General features: G+C 40.8%; 1 protein-coding gene and 1 long non-coding RNA gene across 4 annotated transcripts; one reads left to right on the forward strand and one right to left on the reverse strand.

Moving 5' to 3' along the window:
* The first annotated feature begins 2,854 nt into the window (after positions 1–2,854).
* Positions 2,855–11,218, forward strand: fbxw12 (F-box and WD repeat domain containing 12). 2 transcript variants are annotated; one of them, XR_001478493.2, is made up of 11 exons: positions 2,855–3,135; positions 4,410–4,447; positions 5,279–5,442; positions 6,061–6,182; positions 6,661–6,867; positions 7,165–7,329; positions 7,422–7,632; positions 8,356–8,537; positions 8,629–8,759; positions 9,125–9,318; positions 10,922–11,218. XR_001478493.2 is itself a non-coding variant. In XM_006631042.3 (10 exons), the coding sequence occupies exons 1-10, from the start codon at positions 3,037–3,039 to the stop codon at positions 9,222–9,224; spliced, it is 1,419 nt and encodes a 472-aa protein (XP_006631105.2). In that variant the 5' UTR covers positions 2,855–3,036; the 3' UTR covers positions 9,225–11,218. The 2 variants fall into 2 exon arrangements, 1 of the variants encoding a protein (XP_006631105.2); XM_006631042.3 differs by having other exon boundaries at positions 9,125–11,218.
* Positions 5,282–23,771, reverse strand: LOC107077474 (uncharacterized). 2 transcript variants are annotated; one of them, XR_001478494.2, is made up of 5 exons: positions 23,578–23,771; positions 18,449–18,559; positions 13,958–14,005; positions 6,084–6,239; positions 5,282–5,372 (listed from the first exon to the last, which is right to left on the reverse strand). It is a non-coding gene; the product is annotated as an uncharacterized lncRNA (long non-coding RNA). The 2 variants fall into 2 exon arrangements; XR_011189492.1 differs by lacking the exon at positions 18,449–18,559.
* Positions 23,772–24,083: the final 312 nt, after the last annotated feature.

Here is a 24,083-nt window from a genome sequence, read left to right on the forward strand (position 1 = left end):
CAGTGACTCTCTTACTGTCTGTCCACTGCCATACAGAGTATAGAAGTGGAAACCCTCTATTGTATATGTGAAGCACTTTGGGATACTTTAAGGTGAGTGTCACGAAGCATCTTTCAGGACCCTGTGCAGACAGCACAATCCGTAAGGGAGTGAACAGACACGGGGAGGAGACGAGAAACTGGACTGGTAGACGAACGGGGGGGGCGTGACGAAGGTGCTCGGGGGGGGCGTGGTCCAGGCAAACAAGTCCGAAGGGTGTTCGTGGGGACATCCGTGGGGAGGCAAATGTCCAGAGGCGGGTGGTCCATCCTTGACAAAGACAGACGAAGTTAAAAGCCGGAGCGGGATCTGGTGAAGGGTCGGGGGAATAAAAGGGGGGTAACGAGCCAGGTGCTCCCAGCTCAGGACCCAGACGGTCAGGACGCCGTTGCGAAGCCAGTGCTGTCAAGCCACTCCTGGACTCGCTGGTAGGCGGGCTTCCGGGCGTCCGTCTTCCAAAGCTGAGCCCAGATTGGCAGGAATGTCTGGCTTTTATAAGACGGGGGCAGGAACCGGAGACAGGTGCAGGAGATCAGGTAAACGAGGAAGGGCTGGAGCGTCCTTAAGAGGAGGGGTTTAAGATGTTATTATCTGATCAAGTGTAATTCTAAATAAACAGGTAGGTTTTGATTTCACAATGGATAGCATAATGAGTTTAGGATTCAGTCATTTGGGCCATGAGGTTGTGACACCATAATCTTAGCCTCCTGTACCATTCCATCTGTCTGCACCTGGTTTGTTTTGTACCATTATAGTATCAACTGCTCCAGGGGCCCTGTACAATGGCTGACCCTGCGCTCTGACCCCAAACTTCTCTCCCTGTCTGTGTGTCTGCGTCTCATGGAGAGCAAGCTGGGGTATGCGAAAAGACTAATTCCTTATACAAGAAATTGTATATGGCTAATAAAGTGATCTTTTAACATTTCCACTGAGGTATAGTTATCATAGCTCTCTTCAGCACATTAGAGAAGTCAGGGCTTATTCGTTTCTAATAAATCTAAGCCATTGTACTATCTAGTGTCTCAGATCATAATCGTACCATTCAAAATCCAAGACAAAGAAACATTAGTAGTACCTTTACATGTATCCATTTGGAGTGGGTGAATTTATTTTCATAAGTCGTAGACTGGAATGTATTCCATCAAAGTAGCAGGATCAAGCAGTCTCCATATCTGTCTTCATTAAATCTTCACAGGCAAGCAGATTTCTTTCTTTGTTTTGATTTCTTTCTTTCACCTTAATCATGTTAAATGCACTCTTGGCAATGACTTACAAATCATCATCTAAAATTTTAACTGCAAAAGAACATAACTTAGTATTGCATATGCAGCATGTTTAAACACAGATAACAATAAGTCAGAGTACAGTGAAAAGTGTTTATCTAAACTGCCTTAAAAAAATTTAAAATACAATATAAACAGTTGCTCGTGTTTCTACACATTTTAACTCAAGCTTATCATTTTATTTTTAATAAGAGACAGTATAGAGCTTAACTGCAAATCCCTGTTTATTATCAACATCAACAATTTTGAACATTTAATGGATAGTAGCTGTTTATCTTCATTCAACAACACCTGGTATAAAAAGATCCTTAAGACTAGGAAAAGAAAGTTAGGTGAGCAAAATATATATGTGTATGTCTGTATTAACTAATCAAATGTATTAATCTATTTGAAATTGGCATTCTGAAAAACAAACAATATGTTCAGTTAAATTTTAAGTTAGAATAAGTGTTAGGTTAGGTGTGCAGTTAGAGTAGGGCAAAACTCTCCTTAGATCGGGGCTAAAGTTGAGGTTTCAAAACTGGAGGTAATGTTAGGAGGTGTTTAGGTTTGTGTAAGACTTTTGTTTTCCGCTGCAGTTGGAATAGAGTAAAGCTTGGGACAGGAACATAAGAAAGGTTAAACATTTGAAAGGAATGCTATCATTTTTTATTACATAACTGGGTATTTTGTTCGAGGTTCTGACAATCCTTGATGTACAGTAAACTAGGGGCACAAGTGGAAACTACTGTCTGTGTAACTGCATTTAAAACTGAGAACAGGAGTCACTTCTTTACACAGATGTTTGAGGGATTATGGAACAAGCTACTCAGCCATATTCTTGAAGCACACAACCTCAGCTCTTTCCAGAAACAGCTGAACAACGTCCTTCGGCCAATTCATGAACTAGATCGGCTGAGTGGCCTCTCATTTGTAACCTTTCTCATGGTCTAAAAACGGTTACCTGTTCTCAGATTTAAGCATTTCCATTATTTACCGAAAAACGTTATCGCCTCTTAAAAAAGAAATTATTTAAATTCACTAGAAAAAAAAGGTAAAAATGCAAACAGAAAGAAAATCTGTACGGTGAACTAGGCAAGTGCATGTGTTTGCATGTTAGAACAGAAATTAGGGTTCGTGCAAAGTTAAACTTGAGATGCGGTTTGTGATATGTTTTATCTATTCTCTTCTTAGCTATGGATCATTATTGTCCAGACTGAAAAATGATTTACAATAATCGATAGGTATGATTTATTGTATATTGCTATACCATTTTCTGCGTTTGTCTGAATCTGATACTATGTTTTTCAAGGAATTTGAAAGTTGTATACAATCGTAATAAAACAATGAAGCTTATATTTAGGTCATTTATCACTCCACTCCTGACATATATCTTTCCAATTATGTAAAACCCTGTGAAACTCCACATTTTGCATCATTTAAACCTGCGTCTTGCGTTATGGGTGGGGACTGGGACGAGAGCATATTACATCACTTAAAATACAGCTTAAAAATATGTGGTGTGATCAGTTTCATGAAAATGCAATAGTTAACGTTAACGTAATCCGGATAGAAAAGCTCGTTTAATAAGTTTGTCCTTTCTGAGACACTGTAGCAGAAAATACATTATCGGTTGAGGGAGAAAGACAAACACGCACAAACGGAAGTTGAATGCAACATATACTGTAGCTGTATTTAGTGTTTAGCAAGGGTTTACAGTAGTGCTGTTGTTGTAATGGATTCCAGTTTATCCCAGCTAACTGTGGACTGTCTAATTTGCATTTTTTCCTATCTGGATGAAGATGACCTGCTCAGAGCTTCAGTAGTCAGTAAGGTAAAGAAAACCATATAAATGAAATCCAGTGATAATAGCCATTCTGTGTCACCACGAAATGTTTTGAGTGTTTTAAAGATTTTTACCACCTACTAAAACCAAAATTTCAGTATGCCTCTGCTTTCTTACAGAAAATGTCGCAGTCTCTCCCTGCTCTGTCAAACTTTTTAAAGCCCGGAGTTTTCACTTCATTGCAATATAAATGCACATGCTGTGTAAAACGTAAAGTAATTCATGTTTAAGGAGTCGGAGCGTTTCTTGCAAATAATGAAAAGTCGTCGTGTCGTCTGGTGTAATCCCAAAATATACGATCTCTGCCTGTTTGAGAGCAGATATCAGTATAACCGGGTTAAAAAAGCACATTATTTAATTGTATTAAGGATTCAATTAAACACTTAGGTAAATGAGAGTTGAAATGAAAACAGGAAGAGATCCTTCAGGACAAGAACCCGGAACCGCAGATCCAAACGTTATAGTTATGTGTCCAAATGAGCAATAGTTTCCTGTCCTTCCCCTTATATCTTCATAGTTTGTCTTCTTACATGTGCCAATATCGGTCATTAATCCTTGCTTTTCTAAAACTTTGGGTTAATATTTAATATCCATTCGAAACCTTTCTGAGGCTGGCGCAACTGGGTATTGAATTGTAGTGTTAATTTTACGTGGATTCCAACGCCTTGAGCAAACAAAATTTAAGGCAGATTTCCGATTTCTTACTACAGTTTAACCGTTTCTCAGTCCTTCCCACAATACAGTCCACATTGGTTACATTACAGGTAAAGTATCACACCATAATGAGAAATCTCATGAATAATATTCAGAAACTGCAGGAGAGCGAGTACCCATTACGAATTCCATTCAACGTGTAGTATATTCAAAATAAATTAAAAAAAAAACATAAATCAATTGGCCTGTGATAAAGAACTTAACTGGAACAAAAACGAGAGGAGACGTTCCTCCAGGACCAGGAAACTGATTTATTTATTATTTTATTTTTATATGGTTTTAAATACTATGTTGTATTTAGCTTCTTTGAAGCTAATGAATTAAAGAGTATTTTCAGTATGAACATTTTAGTATGTATGAATTAAAAATGTACCAGGAATGTATATGTGTATGTGTATAATGCTGCACTCCATTTCAGGAGTTAAAAGGTGAAAAAAATTTTAAATGTCCATGTATGTTTTTTGGCTGTAAGACAAGAAAGTAAAAAAATTGAGATCCAAGGTTTGAAAAGAGGTTTACAATAACATTTATCTTTTTTTTTTCTTCAGTTTTGGAATGAAGCTGCAGATACACCCTGGCTATGGAGGTGAGGTTGTGTGGAACTCGTACATAATTAACTTTTTGTATATGTTTTTGTGTTCATTTTAGCTGCACCGAACTGTGTGTAGTATAGCGATGCAAAAATATGCAGAACAAGACTAGAAGAACTCCCAAGCATACTGGGGCTGCAGGTACTGAGGTCTTGAGGACGCCGGTGTGGAGATTTTATAGATATTTTACAGATAAACACTCTTGATTTCCCCAATAAATATATGTCTGCAGCATTTTTATTTTTATTAAGAATACTAAAAAACAAAACAATCACATACAAATAGAGTATACAGAATCATAATAAAAATGACATTGTAGTTATGGACTGTGAGCAGTGGGTTCCATTTATGTTCTGTTTGCTAAAAGGGATTTCCTGATGTTTGTCCCATTACCATTGCATCTATGAAGAGAGAGAGTTCTCTATTAAACCTAATACAGATCTTTCTCATCCACAGAGCTGGTGAACTGTTTTGTTTCTTTGAATGATTCCATTCTTGTCCACAGGAGGGCAGACTATGAACACGATTCGTAAAATTTGACTGTTAACTGCATTCCAGTGATTTCCTGCTTGATACAGGTTTCAAACTTCCCACCTTGATATTTTTTTTGTTTACAGCACGCATCTCAAGGGAGTGTTTATTTTCTGTGAATGTGTTTGTGGTTAAGGTTATCATGAATGTCAGAAAACTGTAAACATTTTAAGCATTTCAAGTATTTTTCATTGTTTCCAAGAATGCATTTCTAAGAAGCGTGCCGTTAGTTTTGTTACACCAACATTGTGAACTTTCAGCAGAGTTTCAAAGCATTTCAAATCTTTCCTGTACAGGCAGATGTGCCTTCGTCGCTGGAGTTTCTGCAATCTCTCTCGGCTCCCTGCTGGAATGCAGACGTGGAAGAATTATTACCTGCGCCGCTCAAAGCTAGAGGAAAAGATGGAAATGGGACGAGCATCAGCAGATTATACCTGCAAAACCTTACGAGGACACACTGGTATGTGCTGTACTTTTCAGTCCTGCCATTAGAAGAGCACGTTAATCATAAAATCATCATAAAGGTGCTGTTTTGAGTCATAAATTTTTCTTTTAAATATTGTTAGGTATTTTTATTTAATACTGAGGGCAGCATAATGGTAGGAATCGCTGTTTCACAGCGCTGGGGCTGGGTTCAATTCCTGGGGTGCTGTCTGTGTGGAGTTTGTATGTTCCCCTCATGTTTGTAGAGGTTTCCAGTTCCAGAGAGTGCTCCGGTTCTCTCACATAGTCCAAAGACATGCTGGTAGGTTAATTGGCTTCTGGGCCCTGGAGTGAGTGTGTGCGTGTCTGTGTCTGTGTGTACTGTGTGATGGACTGGCGTCCCCCGCAAGGTGTATCCTGCCTTGCGCCCGTTGCTTGCTGGGATAGATTCTGTTTCTGCTGCAAGCCCAAATTGGATTAAGTCGTTAGAAAATGGATGGCTGGATTCTATTCAATGCTTATTTGTCCATTTCCTTCTAATGGTTGTGTACCCTGTGTTGCTGTTTAAATATTTGAGGCCGTTGTTCTGTATCTCCCTGTGGCTCACAGTGTAGAAGTGCCTGTCTCTCAACCCCTCGCCCCCTTGTTTTCGAAGGTGCTATAGTTGATATGGCCTACCTCGTAGGAAACAGCAGTCTTTCCGAGTCGTGGAATTCCATGTCCATTGTCTGCAGTGCATCCACCGATGGAACAATCCGCGCTTGGAATGTTCAAGAGGTGTGCTCTGTTCTTGTCCAGATCTCTATCTCACACTGTATGCCAGTACGAAAGTATCTGGGAAAAAAAGCAATCCCATTAGGTGCTAGAAAAACCACAATGTACAGGAGGGTAATATTACCATTTGTACATCAGACCCTGAGGCACGTAATGGTATATTTAACATGGGGCTGCAGTTTGTGAAACATGGCTGTGAATATCTGTAGTGTGCATCTTGATTTTATTTTTTGACAACTAGTATGGTATTTCCTGTTGGGTAAATATGTATCCCATTATTATTTTTCTACTGCATTCCAGGTCGGCTTTGCTTTTTGACTCTTTGTGCAGTTTTAGACTGAATCTACAGCGAACGCGTATTAACTCTTTGTTCAAGTAAATCTCTAACTGGAATCCAACTGCCTGCATAAGCAGCAGAATAGTAGAGAAGTTCACTTAACATGGACGCAATTCATTAAATGGCTATTTCATTCCTGCTTAGGGCAGTCAGTTGTGGTCGACACCTGTGCAGGAACCCCTGAGAAAGATCATCGTTGACCAGCCGAATGGCGTAGTGATCAGCGCCGACCGCCGTGGAACAATTAAAGCTTGGAAAGGCCTCACCGGAGAGGAACTAGCAGCATTCCCGGCCTCTTCCACTGCGTGCAGATTAATCAACTACAGCATCAAAGATCAGCCCTTCTTGACTGTAAGTATCTGTATGATACTGGAACTCTAATAGAGTAATCAAGCTTTAAACAGTCAGCATAAGATTCCCAGAAACGGCAAACAAGCCCCACATTTGAAATTTGCCACATCACATTTGTCACCTGAAGAAGGCACCTGAAGAAGGTTTCCACGTTTCCACGGCCGAAACGTTGTGTTTTCTTTCTTCTTTTTTTCAGCGTGGAATAAACCTGTCGTTCCCATGTTGTAATAGTATGTGTATTCACATTTAGGGTAGTGCACTGAGTGGCCTGATTTGTTCATTTCTGTCCTTCACCAGGCTGGTACAGCTGGAGGTTCTCTTTACACCCTAGCAAGTCCTACACTGTCACAGGTATCACATGTAGTTGCATTTGATACTTACAAAATCGATGTGTTGCTCGCATCGCCAGACAAGCAGTGGATTGTTGCTGCAACGCAGGACAACTATGATCTGAGTCCCAAGGTAAATAAAAAAAAAAATCCCTCTTAGAGGTGAATTTCATCAGTCTGAAGAGACTCACTGTCCCTTTAACAGCATGTTTCTGCTTCCTGTAGGTTTTTTCCTGTGAAAGTCTGAGTTGTGCATCTGGAGATGAGACTCCTGTATCTGAGGTGTTACCTGTCAGTGGATGCTTAGCAGCTTGCTTTTTTCCCTCAGAAGCAGCCAGAGTGCTCATACTCCACAGTGACGGACTGCGGGCCACAACAGCGGTCTCGATCTTTGATATCACGTCAAAAAAAACAAAATACAAAACAGTGGTCATAGGTAAAGGTCGCCTACTATTTTTTAATTATGCACAATTTTCAGTTTTCCCCTTTTCTTAAGTCAGTGTGGAATGGTTAATTGTTTTTAATCCTAGCTGCTGCAACTCAAGACTGAACAGCAGGAATTTAAGATTGCATCAATCAGTCCTGCAAGAAATAAGTTACCAATGTACAGTATCTATTTCCAGACATCAGGAGACGCATGTGTGCAGCTAGGCAAGGGCGTAACAGAGGTTCCCAACAGGGATTTGAACGCTCTGGTCCAGAGTTCAGAGCCCCATACTGCATGCTGCTGCCACTGAACCCAGAGAGTACTGACCTGCCCTCATAATACCTGGACAGTCTGGATTCGAACCCGTAAACTCCAGACTCCACCAATTCTTCTGCGTTCAAGTTGGATTAGTCCAGACATGCCATTCAGAAGCCCAGAGCGCACACCTGCTTATGAGCAAAAGCTCTTTACCCTCAAAAAGATATGTACAGCATGAAAAGACCAGTAATACTGTAGGAACGGATGATTGTGCTGCATTCTCCCATACAACCAATTATGTCGGCCCTCAAATAAGTTGGTTCCTTACTAAAAGGCTACTGGAACCTTTGGAAAAAAATGAAAGAGTATATGTAAATGTATCTATCACTTTACACAGAGTCCCACAAAAAATCCATGTTTCAAGCAGTGTTCGTAGTATTGCTGTTTGTCCCTAACTGAGTTTGTTTTTAAAAGCTGAGCTGGTGGGAACATTCCAGTTAGATGTGGGCAGATGGCACTCGGATATACTTCTCGAAGGACGTGGGAGTGGCACAATTCTGACAGCCACGCAGAACCAGCTGAAGGTTTACAACCTCCAAGGAGCCATGCTCGCGAGTTTTGAGGACCACATGAAACCCATCTCCGCGATTTGTGCAGTGAGTACCTGGCACGGGTCCCGTCAAGTCTTATCACTGCATTGCATTAGTATAACAACGACCACGAATCGTGAATTGTTTATTCTTGCAGGATTCTTTTCGTGTTGTCACTGCCTCTCATGACCTGTCCCTGCGAGTGTTAACTTGGAAAAAAGAAAAGGACAAAAACCTCTCCTTGGAAAGTCGGTACCACTTGTTAGGAGGATCACATATGTATTCCAGGTAGGCGTCATGCCTCCCAATTTTAAAGCACAGATTTTTTTTGATAAATCTAACCTCTAGTTACTCCTTAATAAGCCAAGGGCAACTTTTCCTTCTAAAACTGGTGCTCTATAGAAAATGCCTTTCAGCTGTCCAATTCATCAGACAAAGGGATAGGCTGTAAAAGCAGGTTTAGTACTGTTGGCACTTGTAGAAAATAATTTTTTATGACTTTGAATTATGTAGCAATCTGTGAATTACATATGAAGTGGGTGAGGGTAAAGAATTTAAGACAAACTGTATCCAAAAAGCTTCATTATCCAGTTACAGCTGAACAGCAATGCATATTATCCTTTTTTATGAGGCATGCCTGTTTATTTTTGCAGGGGCTTTACAAATGTGGCTTGTGATTATGCAAGCATCGTGGCTTCAGTGGCAGCTGTGAATGGAAAAGATGTTTTGAAAGCATACTCATTCAACGCTTAAAGTAAGCCACTTGCGTCTATGAGGACTGTGGAGGTTTATTTGCTGCTTGAACTCTGGTATATATTTTAACTACAATGGGAATGCTGTTACCCAAGTAAGTACATAGTCATAATGCATCCTTAAAGCCTCAGTATTTCAGTTTAGGATCAATATAACTGTAATATCAAGTCCACAAGGTCTTGTGTGCATAATCAAATGCCTACGGTAAATGTTTACACCTAATTATTGTAACCAATGATCGTTAATGACTTATCTAGGAAACATCTCAGACTACGGAGCACTAAGGACATGTAGTGGGAGGTGAGGTGGAGGAAGATAAAATGAATAAGAAATCACAAATCAGCACATGCCAAAGATAAAATGAATTAAAAAAATCGCAAAACTGTAAGCATGCTTAAGAATGTCATACAAAATTAAAATGGATGGGTTATTATCAGAAACTGCACTTTGGATTCTCCTTTTTTTGTTTAAATACAATTGTCAAGTGTATCACTGGACTGGATACATTTTCTGAAATGGAGGAACCTTTTTGATATTTTTTTTGACTGCTAGGTTGTGATCTGGTTTCAGAAATTGCTATGGCTCTGATGCCAGTTAAGGGAAAGTGGGGGCTACATGTAGGTGTCATTTGAGGTCTTCCTTTCACATCCCTGTAGTCCAAAAAATATAGTTCACTAGGAATTACACACCACGAGAATGAAGCATATTGAAAGGTTTATCGAGTGTTTTAGTCACAGTACATTTGGCTAAGCCCGCCTGGCTGAGGGCTGAGCTCCTGGCCAGAGGACGAGGTGGCCAGGACCCCCATTCAGAGTGAGGAGTGACCAAGGGCAGCTGCAGAGGTGGAGATGGGGTGGAGGAAGGATGTAAAAGATGAATGCGAGGGAGAGAAGGGGAACACAGTACAGTATTTATAATAATACTGTACTGTAATTTATGTGTACGTGAGGAAAGGATGTCAGAATTGATTTCACAGCTGAGGCTGATTGAACTTTGTTGTTGTCCCGCCTCCAGAAATGGCTTTATAAACGACGCATAAACATTAGATGGATGCAGCTCTCACTGCCAACAGTGGGGCAAGCCAAAAAACAGCAGGCCAGCTGCAGACACACCCAGCCTGGGCTGTACTGGACAGTTCTGGTATGGACAATGACAGGCACAGTCAGCCAAGAACAGCCTCCAGTCCCACCAGTGCTATCTCAACTGCAGAGCCCAGGCTTTGTTTGAACAGAGACCTATACCCCATGTGTTTTGAAATATTATGGCTTCACCATGTTCCTTAAACATTAAATTAGGACAGTATAAATCTTTGATTCTCCCTTCTAAAACCGGTCCTTTCTCATAGAGTACTTTATTAATATTATGCCCTACCTTGTTAAAAAGACCCAGTTTGCTACTATTCAATAAAGAATACTCAAGTCAAGTTAATTGTATGAAATACATTTATTATTCTTTATTAATATACAAAATAGGGAGCTATTTGTTACCCATTTACACTTGTCCTATTTTTAAAAATCACACTTCTTATTTTAATAATCCAGCCTCAAGGCTGAAACGTGAAACGAGGTCTTTCCATGACCTTCTGTGGTTTAATTGTTTAACAAAATGAAACATACATCTGTGAGGTTGTTAGGATTCTGGCTCCGCAGAAGAGACAGTGACTCTGACATAGCTTAATCTGTCTTTCTGTGACACAGTAACTCCTGCACAGAATATGCCTTTAGAGAAGGGAAGGTATAAAAGACAATACGACAATAGTTAATAGACATTCATCTGACCCCAGGCCTTCACTGCCATTGTGTGGGATTTAAAAATAAAAATGCATTTATGAGGAAAACATTTGGAGGTGATTTCTGATGTGCTATTTCTTTTTTGCATTGATACTGAAATGTCATTTTTTCATCCTTTGTTTTGAAATGACTGTATCCAAATAGCATAAAAAATGTATTTTGTGTTTTGTTTTCTATGTTATTCATTAAAAAAATTAGCTTACATATGGGTATGTATTTTTAAAAATTAGATAGCTGTAACCGTGTAGCACTAAGAAAGGCAACAGGTTGTATAGTTACCTCCTGTGGGATAAGATTGCTGCCCTACAACTATGGAACCTGCTACTTCTACCTAAGAGCCCAGCTTTCCTCTCACTTTCACTGGTCAAGCTTTTGGTCTGTACACAGCACATTCAGAACTGGAATATATCTGCACTACAAGTCAAGGCCAGTGCACTGTAGTAATTGCTATCCGGCCCTTGGACAAATGTACTTCCACTGCACATCACAATGTAAGCCATTAAGCCACATAACTGCATTTCTCAGAACAGTGATTTCTGTCCTGCTTTCAAATGGGTCCTGTTTTGCTTTTTTTTCCTCCCTTCCCACAAAATGAGCAAATGTGCTAAGCATTTGGATTTGCCTGATTGAAATGGCAGGTTTCGTTTCTTCCCCCGTATTCTCAGGATTTAAATTCGGAATGATTTTGAGTGCCACTGATGTACCCCACACATGGGAGATCAGTTCTGATGACTGCTGAGTGCCCTCAAAGCTCACAATCTAGACAGCTCCTTCCAGCAGGCACTGATCACACACCCCCACCCCTCCCGAGTACACCTGACCACCAGCTCTGCTTGGACTCACTGCTGTGCTATCTGGGAAATGGACATCAGCGTTTGTTGGCTTCAATGGGATTTATTGATTCAAGTTGCCCAGCCATGCTGAGATGATGCCCAGATCACAAACCAATACATATTTTAAACAAGGTCAAAGAAAACTATAAAATTGCTTGGCTCCAAATACACATTCTTACTCCAGACAACTTATTACAATATTAAAGCACAAAATAAGTATAACAGTATACTGTATAATGGATAATGCTGCTTTTCTGCTCTTCAGGGAAGGCAATAGATTGTATAGTTATCTTCCAAAGAGGGCAAAATCACTACCCTACAACTATACAATCTACTACCTCACACTGCCAGAGCAATTTCTGAATACATGTACTTCATTTCAAGGTAAAATCATTAGAATGGGTCCTCATCTATCCCTCTTGTATTAGTAACTGATTTCAAAATGGGTCAGAAACACTTTCAGCGCTATGGTGAGAGAACTAAGACAGATACAGCAAAATAATTGAACTACTTTATTCCACTGTGCATCAGTTTTAATAACTCTTCAAATTAAACTGTTTTGTGAATATAGTAGAATCCACATTAGTTAATTCTAATAGGCATTGTTACTTGATTTAGTGCTTTATGCAGAACTTTGAGCAATATTCCTGCTACTACACTGTTAGAATCTAATAAGATTTCTTGTTAAATCGGTATTTCTATCAACTATCCAGGCAGTCCACCTATGATAATGCGGACAAGGCTGGAAAATGTTCCCCTCTTAAGAAAGGCGATGCTGACGACGACAAATCCTCATTTTTTTAAAACGTCGTAGGTAGAGATGAGTCGGAGAATGTCACAGATGATTTTCTGCCACTTTAGGAAAGACAGTAGGTTGTATAGTTATCTCCCAGTGTGGGTGTGACCCTAAAACTATACAACCTACTACCTCATCCCACAGTGCACACATCTTCTTTGTGCCTGGCAAGGCAAAAAGCAAACAGCCTAACAGATATATCATATTTACAGAGATGGCAAAAATTCTCCTTTGAAAATGTATCGCAGAACCACTGAAACACGTGCCGAGAAAGTCATTTTAAGCCCGACACAGCCCTCACTGTGCGAATCCTACGAAAGTCTTCGTCTTCTGGTCTTCTCTTGTTGTCCCCTCCTGTCTGGATGTGACATTGAGAGTCCTGCTGCCCTGGCAGTGGTGACTTGGGCTGGCAGGTCAGAGCCCGCCAGCAGCTATAAAAGAGTTAACCTGGGAAGACCTCGCAGGGCAGAGGAGCGGTGTCGGTGGCACCGCATCGACAAAAAGTTTTCGACCGTTCGGATCGAGACGCGAAGTGAAGCTAAACGAGTACTGCAGTCTCTGGCTGGTTAAACAAAATATTGTGCGGGAAGTCGAGGAGGTATTCCCTGAGCTGGGTAGCAGGTCAGGAGGGCTGGCAATGAAATAAATCTGCCTCTGTGCGGCAGATACTGGCAAAGAGCTCGCCATGGGTCCAGCACACTTCCTCGCTGCTCCACGTAAATAAGCAGAGCGAAAGGGAAGCTAACCATGACGCGGGCTTCCTCGATGCGCCAGGAAGCCATGTTTTTATTGTGTGCCTGTTTTGGCTGCTTACTGACTTTTCTGCCAGGCGAATATGCCAGGACGTCGTACTTCAGTTCTGTGTACCAGAAAGTCACCGTTCTCTATTTGACAGTGAAAATGATGTTAAACTGTTAAAAGAGACGGAGCCGAAAAAGAACCCGTCTTTCTGAAACGCGCCACTTTCTTAGTTGTTAAGACTCAGTCGCCATCTTGTCTGCTTTTAAGCCATGTTACCTTACCATGCCAAAGTTTACAATCTGATCGAGTACAGGAATACTCTGCTTAATTTTTCTTTTAACTTAGCTAAGACGTAGCTCCTGTCATTCCGAGTAATAACTGTTTTCGACCCTCGTATCATTGTGGATTTTTAAACCTAGTAAAGCTAGAAAGCTATATTATTACATCATTTTTACAAGATACACAGAAATATATGAATGTGTATTTATTTGATATATAAAAGAAGGCTTATGTACCCTTTTAAAAAATAATTTGCGTCTCTCTCCCCCCCTCCCACAATAGGGTAATACTTGCCACACAGACGTGCAAGAAATCGGAATCCACTTCTTGGCATCAGCCCGTCTGCAGAAAACAAAAAGAAGCCATGAGCATTTTCACGGAAGACATAACGTAAATGGAAGTAAACAGAATTTTAGAAATCCAAAATAATAAAAAAAAACCGAGGAAAACTTGGATAGCAGTGACGCTAGTTAAAAGCAAAACCTCTTACGGTAAAATTATTTCGGTTTTCCAAAGATAACTTGCTCTAACATTGAGACAATAAGTACGTCTTTGAACAAAGCCTTGATGAAAAGACAAGCCTTACTTCTGATGCATGCTAATTCACTGACAAAACTAGCCTCGTATTCAGCTACATTAATATTCAAAAGCAAAGATGACGTTCCTTCAAACAAACTGAGCTCAAACCCTGAGTAGCAAAAGAATACTTGGAAAAAAAAACACACTAACACACACAGACACGTACCAGCGACCTGCGTTGTTCTTTTATAGAAACATATGAATAATGATTTTTATTTAGCCACACGTTTTAAGATTCTGCCAGGGCTTGGCATAAATCCCAGATCTGCTTTCTTGAACCCACAGTACCCATCGTTAGAATTTAATCAAAAGCATTATTTTTTTTTTATTTTAGTATTCCAGTGCACAGATGGGCGCAAGCAGTTGGTCCAAAATACCCCCAAACACAGATAAATAAAGAACACATTGGCACTGGGACAAAAATCACAAACCGTTATAAGACACTGGCACAAGGCCTTCATTAGATTAGCTCAATAAAGGATCTCACAGGGGCCTTTGGCTAAGTAAAACCATTCACAGGCAAAAGCGACAGCATTTTTTCCCCTTTATTATTTGATTTTTGGAGATTTCAGCTTGCTTCTGCACATTCTCGTACCAGAAGTACTTACCAAGGAAACCCGGCAAACCCTTGGACAGCAACGTATGCCACAGCCTGTTAATAAAACCTGCTGATGCATTCCCCATTCATTGAGTCTGACTGCGTCACAGGATGAGCCATGGAACCGCATTGTCATAAATCTGTCCCTCCTAACAATAACCCCAATGGGATTTTCTCTTAAAATCGGAATAATTCATTGCAAATAGGAAAATGAGCAACAGCGAGACATCAAAACCGGTTTTAACAGACTCCAGTGTGTCACGGTTATTGAGCAAAATCAGCTGTCATGACAGGAAAAATAAAGGTTCTTTTGGAATTATTCTGCGTGACTTTGGGACTGATGCATTTTAATTTAGGTTTTCTTTGAACTTGGTGCAGCCAGATTGCTTTATTTAACGTAATATTTCTATGATAACAGCCTATTTCATATCGGTGGAATAACATTTTTCTAAGAAGAACAAGGAGCTGCACTGAGTTCCCAGTCTTCTCAAAGTCCCCACTCACAGCCACGTTTACCCCTGGGCTCAGTAAAACAATCGCTTGATTTCTGAACTGTACATGATATTGCATTATCCACAACTAGCTCTTATAATAAGATATAACAGTGATCTTACCAATTTATTGGATACTGTTAAGATTTGGCTGAACAAAAAAAAACCCGTCACCCAGGGTATCCTTGGGAAACTTTAAAACTTTACTAACCATAACGATCAAAAGAGCTACACTTATAGAACTAGCAGGTGGTTATACATGCTGTTATTGTTATGTACAGTAACTGTCCCGAGGGAGACTTCTTTAAAGTTTTACAGTAACAAATCTAAAAATTCTCTTCTCCAATTTAAAACATTAGGCTCAGTCCCCCCCCACTCTTCCCAAGACAATCTAAAACAAACTATGTGAATAACTCATTTGGAGTCCCCTCAGCTGATACAGCCTGGCTTTTTTTAATTCAACTTTGTCTCGATTCCAGGACAGCACACCAACACAAAAGCTGCCCGGCATAACTCAGTGTTTCAGGCACCTATTACTTATCTGCCACTTTCCCCCGGCTCAATCTGAACCGAAGCCAAAGTTTGGAAACCCGTGGAGGCTTTGCAAAACGCAAGCGAGAGAACGCAGGAGGCGGTGCAGTTCGTAACCAGCAAGCCGAAAGAAGAGAGTCACACTGGTGCGCTTGCATTTTCACAGGACCTGACTGCGTAAACCCACACCCGCACCAGAGAGGCTGCAGTTGGCTGCACTGCGCCAGTGTAACATCTCGCCATGTTCTCTGAGCCAATTGCATGTATGTACGCTACTGACTCGTTTTAGCTCATCGTCGTCGTATATCAGCTGCCCGTGGGGTGGGAGTAGTTCAACCTGCAGCACACTTTTGACTTCACTGACTATGCCTGCTTCTTAAGCAGCTCTTAAGCTTCCAGCTTTCTTTTGTGATATGAGCGCTGGAATCTACACCTGCTCTGCACAGCTTTCCTTTTTCGTGCATAAACACCGCCACATTCAGCCACAAAACTCTGCGGCAGTGAAGCAGGGATGCTGTTCACTCCCAGCTTTTAAGTTTTCATTCGTTTTCCTCTTTTAACGGCTCTGGGTTCAACAGTCAAGGCAGTATTTAAACCATCATGATCGTTCACAAACTCTGCATAAGAGACCTACTTTTACGCAACATTTTATCCGCATTGATGAAAGCGTTCAAGTGTTATTTATCATTTTATACACTTCAAAAGTTAAAGTTGTCCAAGGAAGGGAAATGCATTTGGAGAATGAACTTCACTCAACAGATTAACTGAGTCTTGCTTATTAAAATAAATAGCAATAAATAAACTGAAGTTTCAAAACTTTATTTCTGGTATTGAAAGGCCTATAATGAACCCCTTAAATAGCACAATTACGTATCATGGGAACGTGATATGTATCCTCCCAAGATTGCCTGAGTTTCACCATCTGTAGATACCATGCAACAAAATAGTTCAAATATTATTAAAAGAGCACACACTGCTTATGAAGCCAAATCGAAACGTTCTGCACTGTATTTCCGAGACTTCAGCATTATCTTCACATTTTTTTCAAACTTTTTTGGAAAAATTCTTAAATCCTTTTTTATTCAATTATTTGCTTTCCTCCAACACTTTGATCAGGGAGTTCTTATTTGATATATTTATATACCCCCCTCTAGTAAATATCAAGACTACTGAGCTAAAGCTTACCGTGTCCCTGTAAATTCAGTTAAACAGGTGAGTTACAGAATTTCTGTTCCTTAAATCAATCAGTCTAATGGATCAGGCTTGATTTAAAAACAAGGCCTTATCTTATTTCTAAAGACGTTAGCAAGGAAGACTGGAGATTACTTTAATAACTATTCAAGAACAAAACTGTTCAGAAAATGCTTATAAAAAACATTTTTCCAGTTATATTAACATTTTGGAAGAGTACATCATTTTAATTAAATATCTGTTGTTGGGTGTATTATGTATAACGTCACACAATCGTTTTGCAACCGAGACCCCTGCTGGTCAGAAAACCTATCGCATGTGCATCCTTGCGCAAACACGCCTTTCTCGGTAAAAAAGTCTCTTTGAATCCATTGGAACATACTGAAAGCCGCATGCTAAGGGTGATTCCGTGGTTAGTACATCTCTGTGCTAAATTAGTATTTAGCTAAAACAGCAACTACACACAACTAGATGTAGTCCCTGGGGTGGGTACCAAGAACAGCTGCTGCCCCCTAGTGGACGATGTAATAGTTTACAGCATTTTACATCTACACAGCGCTTCTAGAACAGACCCCACTCACTGCACAAGTGAAGAAGTGAGAAACTGAGGCTATAGTTTAATGTCTCTTCCTAAGGTCTGGCTCCTCTCACAGCACGGGGTCTCTGGGCACAGCGCTGGGAGCACTGGTTTTAGCCATTCTGGTCCAGGAGGAGCAAAACCAGTTACTGCTCCTCCGGCACCAGCTGCAGCAACAACGTGGTCATCTTTCAGAGGTCTCGGTCAGCTTCTGGTTTCTGAGAACACCAGGCTACAGAGTAGTGAAGCCGCTGTCAGTACAAAATAACTTATTCTGAACCCAGACAGGGGTTTTAGTGTCCCATGAAGTGAAACACATGTGCAAACTTCCAACGCATATATACTGAATATTCTGATCTAACAGCTGTTCATAACCACTAATCTACATAGTATATGAACAAGTAACAGGTTTATTCCATGCTGAAAAAAAGAAGAAAGAGAACACAACGTTTCGGCCGTGGAGCCTTCTTCAGGTGTGGAGTACATGTACATAGTATATGTACATTTCACACTTGAGATATTTCATATAGTCAGATCCAAATGACTGTCGGGACTAGCTCAAGTATATTATTCACTTCAGATTTTTCCAGAGCTTGGTTTGTCGAGTACAGCTGACACGTTATACCTCTGCCCTGAAACGTGTGGCGGTCTGAACTTTAAAGTCGCACCCAAGCCAGGACAATTATTCATTATTATTATTATTATTATTATTATTATTATTATTATTATTAAATATGAAACTGCCGACGAGGTTTTCGTTTTTCAAACCGATTTATTAGACTGCGGACGCAGAATGGGAGGAGAAACAGCTGACCCACCTGCGGGTTTGGACGGCTCGGCTGGAACAGCGAGGACAGCGAAATGCAGAAACGCCGGCGAGACAGTTTGTCAACTTCAGGGGGTTCGGGACACTTCTTCTGAAACCAGTTCTGCGTGTTGACGAAAGGAATGAAAGATAATTGGTCTCGCTCGCTTATTTATCACCGCCCGTCTCTTACTGGTATAATTTTAATTTCAAAACACCACATCCGTCTCTGTCCGGACTGGGTTTTGAAAAAAAAAAAGAGCATTTCAGCAGAAGTAAATGAAGTGTAGGCTGATACCGATTCACACGTCGCTTCTCTTAAAAAAAAAAAAACATTTTGCCGATACTGTAATAATAATAATAATTAATAATATGTAAACTAGGGTTAAAAATAATTAAGTACTGGACAACGCCGTTTTTGTTATAAGAAGCGGCACCGGTTATACTGTATATGTATGTAATTCTAGGAAAAGAGAAAATACCACTCTCCTCTAATCATTTTGGGCTTGGAGACTCTTCCGCCGCTCAGACCGGCAATGACCTATACCAACTTGTCAAAGAAACAGGGGATAAATATGGAAATCCACTGTGCTGGATATTGAAGGCAGTTTAAATTCAGGCCGTTACAGGTACCAGTGAGAAACGGTCATATAGTCGGCGCAAACAGCGACGGAAACAGCCAGTCGGTTTTAGTTATTTTAGTTACTTATTTGGTAGCTGGGGAGAAGGGTTTTTGACGGAGGACGGGGTGAGATATTGAAGAGATCCAGCGACAAGAACAGTCAAGGCGCAAATGCCGGGTGATTCCTGGTTTTCTCAAGCAAAAAAACAAATAGATCTGGCAGGGACAGAGCACGATTTAAAAAGAAAACTAACAGAAAAACTCAAATGTTTTTATTGTGGGAAAGAAATCATGTAGGGCTAGTATACTAAAGACATGAAAGTGCATTCAAAAAATGGCGTTACAGAAAATTACAGCTGCTTCAAGGTTAACAAGACGTTAGCTTCAATGGCTGTGAAAATGGACACTATTGACTTAAATCCCCATTACCTTGTAACGGTTTTTATCATTACTGACAACCAGTAGTGGGCCTCTAATTGATATAAGCAAAATACAGAATAATGGTTGCTCCTAAATTCTTTAGTTTTATTTTCCAAAAATGGAATCACCTCTCATATGATTGTTTGATGTTGTCCGTTTCACACATTGAATATCTTTATTGGCCAGAATGTAAGGCAGCATCTTAATCTTTCTGTCCTTTTTATGTTACTGTTTACTGGTGCAGGTTTTAGATCCAGGGAGCTGTGGTAGACATCTGTAATCCCCAAAAAACATTGCGTTATTTGGACTGTCCGTACAGCTTTTACAAATAAAATCACTTACAGAAAAAAAATATAAACTGGCAGAAAAATAAACATTTGCATTGGCTTTTGCGTGTTTCAAACATCTGTGCACTATTTTATATGGTTGAAAACTTTCAACATTTAAAAAAAATGTCAAATGATACCCTGTATCAACAAATAACCCATTAGACAGTAGAGGTTACCCTTCTAAAAACAATTAGGAAATTAATATGAAATATGAAAACTGTGTATCTTAAGTTCTTTATATGTGCACCTTAACAAGCAAAAATCCGAGTCCCATGTGACTTGTTAGGAAGGATGTGGCTGTTAATGTGATATCATTACACACACAGCAATCCATATAAGAGCTACTTCAGTTACAATATGCAGTTAGTGTGTGTTATGACATTTTGTGAGTTTGGAAGTTGAATCCCACAGTATTCTTTTATATCTGGCTTTAGAATTTTCCTTAATTTGAGCAATGTGCTTTTTTAAGTATTGAAAAAATGCATTGAAATGACTTTTTAAAACAGCTGTACTTTTTTTAGATAAAACAAATGTACCACTTAATATGGGTTCTATCGATTCAATGTCTTATTGAAGAACTAGTGATTTCAGTCATTTTAGCACCTGTGCTTAGACAGTCGTTGCCTTTGCTTTGCGTATCAAAAAGCTTTGGGCTTTATAAGACGAGAAAATGGTTTAACTTATGAAAACAAGATTCATGCCATATGACATTCCAGTCCAGTCACACTTTCTTAAGAGAAAATGATGTCCCGGTGTGACTTATACAGATCTTTCATGCTGTGACACAAAACGAAAGAAAGTAGAAGAAAAGTTTTGGCTACAGAGTTTAAAAAACTTACTTTGCAGTCTGGAATTGATCTCTACTTGTTCCTCTGCAGAAAGCGCACGCAGACGCAGTTCCCCAATCCAGTCTCTTTACATGAATTTAGCCTCTGTTACATCTTGTTATTCGGTGTTTTGAGCTGCAGCACAGCTGAAAAGCACAAGTCTCTGGCAGTACAGGAATTCCAAAACGTACGATTGGGTGCAAGCATTGCCCCGCAGACATTAAAGCCCAGCTAATGTAATGTTTTATTTAAATAAATAAGTAGGAATACATTAAGATCCCATGCAGCAACAGCAAAGATTCACCTCTCATCTCATTCAAATGAAGTTTGAATTGTTCTGCAGAACTACCTGCCCTACAGTGCCAATTGGCCTTTATCCAGTGTGAAGGAGGGACATAAATCATAATTTATAAATTGCACAATTTAAACAGCATATTGCATAGTAAAGGACAAGCAGTGCAGTTAAGGATTGTTTTCCTCACATGTGTACCATGTTGAAGCTGACGGTGTTCAGATGCAGGTGGCTGTGACCTCATCTCATCAGCTCATAGCAGCTCACGTAAACCGATTTCTTTAAAGTTTAAATCCATGCATTTTAATTGTGTATTTTCTTAGCAGGTGTGCTTATCCAGGGCCACTTCTAAGGTATAAGAAGCCTTCCATTAAGTGTAAATACAAAGCAAAAAAAAACTGAGAATCTGTAAGTACCAGAAAATAAACTTACAATATTTTTTAAAATGTATACATTTGAAAATTATTTTCTGAAGTCTAGGAAATAGTTATATATGTGTTTTTTTCTTAATCCATCCAGGTGGATGCTGCACATTGGTGGTGGTGGAGGGGAGTCCCCATTTCCTGTAAAGTGCTTTGAGTGGAGTGTCCAGAAAAGCGCTATATAAGTGTAAGCAATTATTATTATTATTATTATTAATGCTCTGTTTGCATATGTGAATTAAAATTAATTGATTAAAATATGTCATCAGATACGGATATAGGGCACTTTGAAATTTAACCCTCTTTTTCAAGGCTAGAAGTCAAAACCTACTAAAATTTAAATCTATTAATTTCTTCCAAAACTAGGCATTAAAATCTTAGATTTCCTTATGTCACGGCATTTGGATATGTTCATTGTTTTTTTATCACATTTACTACTTTTATATAAATACACTTACATGGTAATCGGGCCTTTAACGTGCTATCTGTTCGTGCAATTGAAGTACTGTATATATTTTTTTTACTATTCCGGACAGGATTTCCTTTTTATACACATGTGTGTGTGTGAGTGCATGTAAGGCTGATCCATGCAATTAATAATTTTCACTACAGTGGTCTCAGTCTCCACCGTCTCCGTTATACATTGCTAAGAATTATGGAGGAGGCACGACTCCTCCCCTCCCCCCTCTATCCAAGCTCCGCAAGGCCAAGGTCTCCCACTCACACTAACTTGGTAGTGGAAGTGACGGAGGTGGGACAAACTGACAAGCCGTGTTCACCAATGACAGAGCGCACGTCGGTCCGGGAAGCCCAATCAGAAAGGAGAAGGGGCGGGGACTTCCAGCCTTCAAATAGGTTGAATAGGTAAAGATAAGTAAATGTGACTGATTAAAAAAAAAAGGAAAAGTAGTGGAATCGCGATGAACACACGGTTGCAATATACTGTAAATTTGATACGTGGACAATCATAACGCACACACACACCCCCCACCCACCCATTTATAGATACTAGAAGCTTAAACCATGGTCTTAACACCTATTAAAAGAATTTAATTCCCACTAAATCAATAAAGTTGCCGTAATTTGTGCCAGGAGCTTGTTTGCGAGGGAAGGAAAAAAAAATACTGCACCAGCAATAAAACAAACGATTGACGGAATCTTGACTTTTCGTTTTAAATAAGAAACGAATCCGTAAGATGCCCCTGTGGTCTCCAGCAGCTAATTAACTTTAAAAAAGGTAGGGGATATTCAGGTGTTACGCGGGGGACCCTTAGCTAGCATTTCTCTCCATAGGATGAACACACAAAACAGTGGCGAGGTAAGTTTCCGAAAAAAGGGGAAACCCACTGATCAGATTAAAAAAAAAAAACGGAACAAGAAATATGTCCAAATGTGCTCTTGCCCGGCCAGGCTCGCCGTGAGATTTCGCGCAGTTGTCTCTTGACAAATTAGCTCATTAGTTTGCAGTTCCTTTACAGAAAGAGGTCGGCGACCCGCCCGGACGCGAGGAGGGGGGAGGACAAATTACCCAAGAATTTTTCACCAAACGGGGACACCGTTGAACACACACACACACAGACACACACACACCACCGTGTAACCTTTCACGCTTTGGACGGACCTACCCTCTCCCACCCCCTTTCGAGTCTTTCATACAATAACACCCCCCCTGTTCCTCCCTCCCTCCCTCCAAACATGAACGCTAGCGAGCTGCCTGCGAATATCTTAACTGATAGCCCCCCCCAAAAAAAACTTTCCAGCTTTACTTTGTCTTTCTATCCTCCTCCTCCTCCTCCTTACCAACCTAGAACGGGGAAAAATGGCGGTTTTTTCCACACAGACGTGGGGGCTGAGATTGACTATTATCCCCCCATTTCTATTTAAACTGGACCAGAAGAGGGGAGGGGGGGGGTTTGAAGAAAACCGGAGGGGACCCCCCACCCCCTCTTCCTCCTCCTCCTCCTCCTCCCCCTCTCTCTCTTCTGCGAGCACCACCATCGCCACCTCCACCCGCGACGCGGACCAACACTTCTTCTACCGTGCGGGACCGTCTCCGCCTGCGTTTCTCTGCCTCCCAGCCAAGTACGATCATCCCACCCCCCCCCCTTCCCCTTCCCCATCACCGGTTTGGCTCTCTGGTTGTACATTAACAGCGGTGGCGGGGCGGTGGGATAAAAAGAAAGTTCCCTTTCCCCGCATTTTTCTGCTCTCTCCCGTGGCGCTCGCTTACCTGCTAGTGTCGCCGCCGCGTCTCTGTACTGTAGTACAGTAACCCGGAGAGGGAAGTACCCGGATGGGAGCTGCTCGCCGCGCTGCCTTCTCGTTGGCTGCGCGTCAACCTCCCCCCCCCAAAAAAATATATATAATAAGACTGTACATGTGCCTGGGATGTTGCAACTTGCAGAGCACCGAGTCACACCTCCGTCTCCACGTTGAACGCGTACCCTGAAAAAAAGGCGTGCGGTGGGGGGGGCGGCTCAACCCCCGGACTGAACGGGGGGGAGGAGGGTGGACGCCGGCGAAAAACACTTCAGCCGGGGGCCACGTCGGATCGGCCGGTTTATGATGGGGGGGTTTGCGGTTCATACAGCTGCAAAACGTTTATTGTTGGTATTTCTGTGGTTTTGACGAATGCATGAGGTGTTTTCTGGGCAGCGGTGGTGAAATAGCTTTCGTTTTCAGTTCCCCCAGCATGACGCTGCAGTAAGGAGTACAGTAGGAGCTGAAGCAAGTTGC

This window comes from Lepisosteus oculatus, chromosome 4, assembly GCF_040954835.1.
Source record: "Lepisosteus oculatus isolate fLepOcu1 chromosome 4, fLepOcu1.hap2, whole genome shotgun sequence".
Classification (NCBI taxonomy): Eukaryota; Metazoa; Chordata; class Actinopteri; order Semionotiformes; family Lepisosteidae; genus Lepisosteus; species Lepisosteus oculatus.